Source organism: Asterias rubens, chromosome 9, assembly GCF_902459465.1.
Source record: "Asterias rubens chromosome 9, eAstRub1.3, whole genome shotgun sequence".
Lineage (NCBI taxonomy): Eukaryota > Metazoa > Echinodermata > Asteroidea > Forcipulatida > Asteriidae > Asterias > Asterias rubens.
In genome coordinates, this window is record NC_047070.1 from 20042136 (window position 1) to 20050319 (window position 8184).

The 8184-nt window shown below is 36.5% G+C and overlaps 1 protein-coding gene across 1 annotated transcript; it reads left to right on the forward strand.

Annotated features, from left to right (window-relative positions):
* LOC117295149 (PRELI domain-containing protein 1, mitochondrial-like) lies at positions 1–6377 on the forward strand. Its single transcript, XM_033777713.1, has 4 exons — positions 1–226; positions 1506–1639; positions 2948–3167; positions 4923–6377. Exons 2-4 carry the CDS (start codon positions 1551–1553, stop codon positions 5226–5228), a joined length of 615 nt encoding a protein of 204 aa, XP_033633604.1. The 5' UTR covers positions 1–226; positions 1506–1550; the 3' UTR covers positions 5229–6377.
* Positions 6378–8184: the final 1807 nt, after the last annotated feature.

Consider the following 8184-nt stretch of genomic DNA (forward strand, 5'->3'; position numbering starts at 1 on the left):
TACAGCAGGCAATGTGATTGCGGTTTTGTCTTACAAATCACATTCAATAATTCAGTTTAATGTAACTTAATGTGAATAAATTACACTGCAGTATTTTTGAGGCGATTTCTGGGAGCCAACATACCTTTTTTCTTCTATGTAATAACGTTGTAAAGAACTAAAGACACCGATTTAATTTCCCCTACTAACTAACCAAAACCGACACAGACAACAGTCAACGAACTGGGTAAGTTCACAATCGCACTTGAATTGACTTTGCAGACTGTACGCGAAGGCCGGGTAGCCTACACAGTTAATTGTTTCGAAGTAGACTTTATAGTTTATCATGATGACATCATGACTGGTATGACATGAGAAGGTTCGTGGAGGATGGAGACGATATCCGATATTATCAGAACGTACCCGAGTGACGATACCTAGTCCTACTTGTTGTTTGTTTAGAAGAATTCCTTATTTTTAGGTAGTTATTGTTTGTTTTTGAGTGGGGCTTTTTTAGTATGTTTAAAACACGCCCATGGACGGATGCTTGACTATGTTTATTTTACTTTCATTGTTTGTCTTATTATAATACTATTAATACAAAGAAGTTTAAATCAAATAGTCACGTATATATTTATAAGTATTTTTATAATGAATCTTTATTTGTCTTACTATACTAATTTACTTTTAAAAGTTTTAAGTTTAAAACCAGGTAACTATTTCAAATTTTACTTTTGCCTTTTTAAGTTATGTTAAAATATTTTATTTTTTGGTGGGCAAATTGTTAGGCTAACAACATACAATTACAATGATTTACAATTCAACAATCCATCAATCGACCCTTCCAACACCAAAGGAGATAATTGCGATAATGTAAACCTCCTCCCGATGACTAACTCTGTCTTCGTCGTCAGGAGGAGGGTTACGTTATCGCAACTACAAAGGAGAATGAAACATGAATCTTGATACTTTATAATGAAAATTTAGTTTGGAATATTTTACAGTGGATTATATAACAAGTGTCGTGGCCGAGCGGTTAAGAGCACCGAATTCAAACTCTGGTGTTTCTGATCAGCAGAGTGTGGGTTCGAATCCCCAGCCGTGACACTTAACCATTGCTTCGTCCTTCGGATGGGACGTAAAGCCGTTGGTCCCATGTGTTGTGTAACGCATGTAAAAGAACCCAGTGCACTTATCGAAAAGAGAAGGGGTTCGCCCCGGTGTTCCTGGTAGCACCGTAGCACCTTGTAAACCCTTATAAGGTGCTAAATAATTGGGTCTCAGAATTCATCACTGCAATAACCTATCTTTCTGAAAGTTTGTATATACTCAGCGCCTTGAGTACCTTGTTTGGTAGATACGTGCGCTATATAAGACTTCGGTATTATTATTATTATTATTATTATTATTGTTAGTGAATATGAAATGTCAAAAAGTATTTTATAATTATAACTGAAAGAATAAAAAGAAAACTTGATGAGCAATTTTTAGTGGAGTGTAATCAAACTGCATACATTTTGTTTCAGGTCCTGGATCCCTTCCCAACCAGACACTGAGCCAGCGTTGCAGACATGAAGTACTACACCACCAAAGAGCTGTTTAAAAACACATGGGACCATGTAGCTTCTGCATTATGGCAGAGATACCCTAATCCATACAGGTACTTATATATAGGGCCTTCAGAAAGGGTGGAAGGACAAGACTTAGGGGCGGGAAGACTGTTGGGGGGAGGGGAAGACAAATGTTGGCCTGATTGTTGGTGGAGTACAGATCGGACATAAAAGTGCTATCATAAACAAAACTTGGAGAATTTAAAGTGCTAAAGACAAGCCCACTGGAACTCAATTGATGCGGGGGAACTAGACATATTGTGTACTCCATGTTACTTGGCATTCTTCGCTTACACAGCTGGCGCAGAACTTCGAGATTTGCACAGTAAGCGGAGAATGATTAGTGATCTTAAGCGCATTATTCGGCGGTAAGCAGAGCCATGACATTGAGCCCAGGTGTGCTCACTGCTTAGACCTCTCATCATTTTCTGCATTTGTTTTTGTATTACCTTTAATGTCATTCCGTTGAGTTGGTCTGTCAGAAACGATGAAACTGCAACGTCATCAGTATCATTAATATTCCCTGTTAATATTTCGACTTTTGGCAACCGCACGATGTACGTCATTGTCAACCCACTGTGACCATTAGACAGTGTCAATGATGTCTTAATAGATTTCTCCTAAACTATTCATCATTTAGTTCAAAAATAATGCTATCAGATTGCCCACACAGGCATCAACATACTGTAAACATCTAATGTTCCACCACCCACACAGCAATTTTACCATTTTTGCTGGGTTATGTGAATACTTCCGAATCTGATCAACATCTGGTAGAGAAGTCAATGAAGAAATTTCAGTTTTAGACGTGGGAGGAAAGCCCATATTAAAACCCACGCAGTCAAGTTGGGACTGAAAACAGAGAAGTCAATGAAGAAATTTAAGTTTTAGACGTGGGAAGAAAGCCCCTATTAAAACCCACACAGTCAGGTAGGGACTGAAAACCCAATTCACATGCAAGGCTCCAGTCTGGACTCGAATTAGGGTCCATAGCGGTTAAAGGCATGGAGAGTGTTCACTGAGCCAACCTGATTGTGACTTATGAATGAATGTGTTTAAGATATATTTCTTTTTTTTTAATTGGCTAAGTGAGCTATGCAGACTCAAGATTTAATAACAATAGAAATCTATCCACTATGGAAAAGTAGTAGTCTCGTCAGATTTGCTACCTTCAATCCAGGTAGTTTAATAAGCAGGACAGTTCTTTTCAGGACCACGTAATCTCCCAAAGTAAAGTAGGGTGTGACCATAAACTGAATAGACGCCAATATCTCGCCATTCAATGCCTCACAACCTACAATAGTTGTAATAAAGAATATTTTCAAACTTGTATTTTTATTTATTTCCTTTTGTTACAGTAAGCATGTGTTAACTGAAGATGTCATCAGCAGAGTCGTAAAGGGAACGGAGCTGGTGACGAAACGTCTTATGACGAAGACAAACCGTATGCCCAAGTGGGGGAATTTGATCTTCGGACACAACAACCATCATGTCTGCGTCGTTGAAGAATCACTGGTCGACCCAGTCAGAAAAACCTTCACAATATATACCAGAAATATAGGATACACAAAATTTATGGTACGTGGTATGAATTATGACATTATATTTTATACATTTTTTACTTATCAAATGCTATGAAGTGTGTTTTTATATTTACCCATGCTTGACGTCACACGCGGCGACTGTGCCACGCTCATCATTTTGGTGGTCAATAGGTGTCGTCAGGTGAATTGGGTCAATATCAGAATACATAGCATAATTTTTTGCTCATTTGAATGATTTTGAGAGCATTCTGTGAAGATTACCAGGACTCCTAATTTACACTGGAGCGAGATTTTAGCATCGAGCCAGTTAAAATCATGACCTGACGAATCAGGTGGCATTGTGTTATCCTTTGAACAATAACATGACTATTTTCAATTTCTCACTATGATTGACATGACTATTTTCAATTTCTCACTATGATTGACATGACTATTTTCAATTTCTCACTGTGATTGACATGACTATTTTTAATTTCTCACTATGATTGACATGACTATTTTCAAATGTTGATTTTGAATCTGATAGATGTATTTCTTTTTTGTTGAGTATTGAGGTTTGCACACCTGTACGACTTTGTGCTTGTGACGGTTTATAATGATAAATTGAGTTTTTTCTGATTTTGATTCTGATTTTGATTTCATGATCCAGGTGTCTGCTGCAGTCTTCTGGCATTCCCCCATATTCAAACTGTTCTTTATAAAATTGTTGTAACAAACCTTGATGCAATCATTTGACTTATGCTACTTGTATATTGCATTTGATATGATTAATCTTCTATTATATTTTGATGATTCACCATCTTTGTGAATTTGATCTTTATCATTTCTTTACTTTTGTGTAACTGATTGTTTTCAATTGATGTTAACTGTTAACTTTTTTTGGAAGCAGTGTACAAAACTGTGCATTTTATTGTCCTGTTTTTTTTGACAGATTTGTGATATCTTGTGTTGTTTGGATTTAAAGTACATGTACAGTGTACATGTACACACTGTCACACTGGGCAACTTTAGACCACTGGCCCCTGTCTATTAGACTCAAGATTCTAAATATTTACTGTCATGAAAAAAAGCATGACGTTTCTTTTTCTTTGCGTACAAGGGGAATAAATAAATACAAGTAAGGGCACAAAGAATAATGTACAAGAATGGAAATTAAAAAATGTATGCACTTAGTTAGCGCTTAGAGACTTTCTTGTTTCAGGTGGTAGGCCTATGTGTTTACTTGAATTACCATATTATTTTAACCAAGCTATTTAGCTTCTGTTTCTTTTTTTCATAACTTTCTTGTTATTTTCTATGCAAAGGTATAATTGGCTTTTAAATATTGTTTTGAATATTATAGTTTTACTGTGTCTAGACACTTAGAATTGTTTGAGTTGTTACAATGTTTGATCAGTTTACTTCTATTTGAAATAATCTATTGATGTAGTGCCATGAGTAATGTATTTTAGAATGTGCGCTTTATAAATCAATATTTTATTATTATAACAGGCTTGCACTTTATAAATCCAATATTATTATTATTATAACAAGCTTGCACTTTATAAATCCAATATTATTATTATTATATCAGGCTTACACTTTATAAATCCAATATTATTATTATTATAACAGGCTTGCACTTTATAAATCCAATATTATTATTATTATATCAGGCTTACGTTTTATAAATCCAATATTATTATTATTATATCAGGCTTACGTTTTATAAATCCATATATTATTGATATTATAATATCAACCAAAGCATGTTGTAATGAGTGTTAGTTTGATTGTATAATTGTTACAGGTTGTTTCAGAGAAGCTAATCTATCGTCCAGCCGAGGATAACGAGAGTTGGACTGAGGTAGAGAAACATTCCTGGGTAGATTCCAGCATCACAGGGTTCATCACCGCCATACAACACTTCGGTATCGAGAGGTATAAATCCAACCATGTCAAAGCTTCAAAGGGGCTGAGGCACATCTTAGCCCAGATGTATATACCAGAGAAGGTCTCTACTGAAGGCATTCCAGCTGGGATGGCTAGACTTCGAGATAACGCAAAGGCTAAGGCTAAGGGAATAGCTGATAAGACAAGACCCATAATCCAATAGTCAGCATTGCGGGTACAAGTAAGTGGTTGAAGGTGCAATCTCTATTTACAAACTTTGTGGTGGGGTGATCTGTAAGCCCGCTTCTTACTTCGTGCGAATGCAAATGCGATATGAATTTTCATGTCACAAATTTGCAGCAAAAACAGGGCTGGGACGATAAAATTCGCAGGAAGTATGAATTGGGCTTCATCCTAAGTCTGAATGAGGCTTTTACACCCATCTACCAGGCATAACTGTTGGCCAATCACGTGCCTTCTGTTGACCCTGGTGAGGGTGCTTTTTTACCCTGATTATGTGGAGAGGTTTACATTACACAAATCAAAGCTCACTGAAACATTGAGCGTACATCGCTTAAAGGAATGACTGCTTTTGGGCGGGATATATTTTGAATTTTGAACAGTAAAGACTTATGGGCCACTATTACCTCATATGAAATGAACTGTCTTTGAATACAGGTATTAGCTACATGTGTAGATATAATGTATTTAAGAACGTCTGCATCCATAAAACTCTTAATTTTATATATTTCAGATCCATGATATTCCAACCTATCATCAAAAGGAGGTCACTTGTCAGGCCTTGCGCTTAAGCTTTTTGTATAGTAGCCCACCAGGCAGGGTGAACTGTGCATTCTACTTGACCCAAGCAGTGTTAGTAGACCAGGTTTTTAAGAATGTATTAATTGTTGGAAAGGTTCAAAGGTCAAATGTAGTAACATTTATACTCTCAAAAATAATTTAACACATTTTTAAAATGTACTATTTACATCTGAAAAGGAAGATATTATTTGCAGCGTTCTAAACAATTAAGTTGCAGAGATTTGAGGAGACCCTAGATTATAGGGCAAGTTAAGAAGTGGTGTTTACTAGCCCATGGCAGGTTTTACCATATGCCTGGCGAGTGGTTAGCCCTGGATTTGTTGATACTAGGTGGCAGCAGACTAAAGCTTTGTTCAAATTGATGGCTTCAGCTGAGGTTATTGCTGGATTGCAGAAAAGTCCATGTTTTCAACACTGCTGCTGTTCACAGTCTTAGCTAAAGTCGCTTGATGATTTGGACATGGTCATTTTGAATGTAGAGTGTCATGGCTGAGTGGTTAAGAGCATCGATTTCAAGTTCTGGTGCTAATTCACCAGAGTGTGGGTTCAAACCTCGATCTTGACACCGTCCTTGAGCAAGATACTTTACTATAATTGCTTCTCTTCACCCAGGGGTATAAATGGGTACCTGCGAGGGTAGAGGTTGATATTGTGAATGAAAAAGCCTTTGGAGCGATATAAACTGTTGCCAGGTTGTATATTCCCAAGGGAGCTGAGAAGCACTTAAAAAGGGATGTTATTGGCCCTATGACCAGGGCACTAATGTAAAGCGCATTGATACGGTTATTGTGAAATGCGCTATATAAGAATTGTTATTAATTAATTCGATCAATAGGAAATGTGTCTGCTGCCACCTAGAGTTGTGAAGTTTTCTATTGAAAGGAGGAATAGGTGAGTTGTTATTTTGTAATGGATTCAGTCGTTATTGGAAAGAGAAACGGGAGGTTGCCTATAATGCTGAACTGGACCCAATTTCATCAAGCTATGTAGCAGAATGAGTACACTTGTAAAGGTTATCTAGCCAGTGGTGAGTGGTAACTCATTTGTGCTAAGCGGCACTGTGCTTAGCATGTGTTAAATTGATTAAGAGATGCTATAATAATAATAACAATAATATGAACACTTAAAGTGCGCCGGTATCCACCACAAGTGATGCTCATGGCGCAAGGAAGAAACACAAAATTAATGAAAAGCAGCTGTGAAAATGTGGGTTTTGCTGTTTCAAAGCACTGCTTCAGCACAAAAAGTAGCTAAGCACAAAACAAATATTCTAAACAGAATAAGGTGACCAGCCAGAGTACCATTATCCCATTTACCATTTGCTTTTAATTTTTGCCATGCAGAGTTATTTTGTTTAAATCATTGTTTTGATGCAGCTCTATGGGCTGTGTCCCCGCTAGCGTACATAGCCCCCCCCCCCCAAATTGTGTTTCTTGGCGCCATGTACATATGTGCAAAACCCTATATAAGTCTGTAGCAATCTAGCATTTATAGTCTCCAATAAAACTTTCCTTCCCTTTGATTATAATTCATAATTAGCATTTTTTCCGTCACAGAAGTGCTGCAAAAGAACTCAGAGATTTTGAGTATAAATTATTGTAAATATTAAATGATAATTACATATTATTGTATTATATCAAAAAGTGTCCGATAGCGTGGTTTAACAAGGAAATATGATTGTCATATAACAACGACTGGGTCCAACAAAAATGGTCATTCTTTATATGTTGGTTTTGTAAGATAAATCTAAGGAAGATCTGTAAGCTTTAGAACTATTCAGGAAACAATTTTCTACTAGTTGTTATTTTGTTGCTCATCCAGTGAAGGTTGGTTAAAGTTATGATAAATTGTTTTTTGGGGTGGAGCAGTCTTTCTCAAAGAAACTTGGCGTTGTATCCTTTTGAGATAGCTCAATCAAATTAGATGCTAATTTTTGTCTCAAGAAAACAAATACAGTGGTGTATACCGATGGATGAAAAGCACTTGGCATGCCTGTGAACTATGTCCTGGTTGGACTGGGAGTGGTCTGTTTCGAGGTTTGTTTTTAACAAATCATTTTTTTTTAATTCTTTATAAACCCCTGAAGAAGCATTATTTGTCACATTTATCGAGCCAAATGAAAGCTCTTGTATGCTGCAATTGGGCACAACTTTTTGAAATTAAACTTCGATTATTAAACGGAAATAAGTTTTTTCTTCTCATTTTGTATTGTCAGTGGCATCGTTTTATTTTGTTTACAACAGTTTGAAAATCTGTATTTGTTGCAGTTTTATTTAGTTGTTGGTTCTCAAATACGGAAGCAAGGAGCCAACTTCAAGGCAATGAAAGAACTGTGTTTGTCTACAACATGAAGAAAT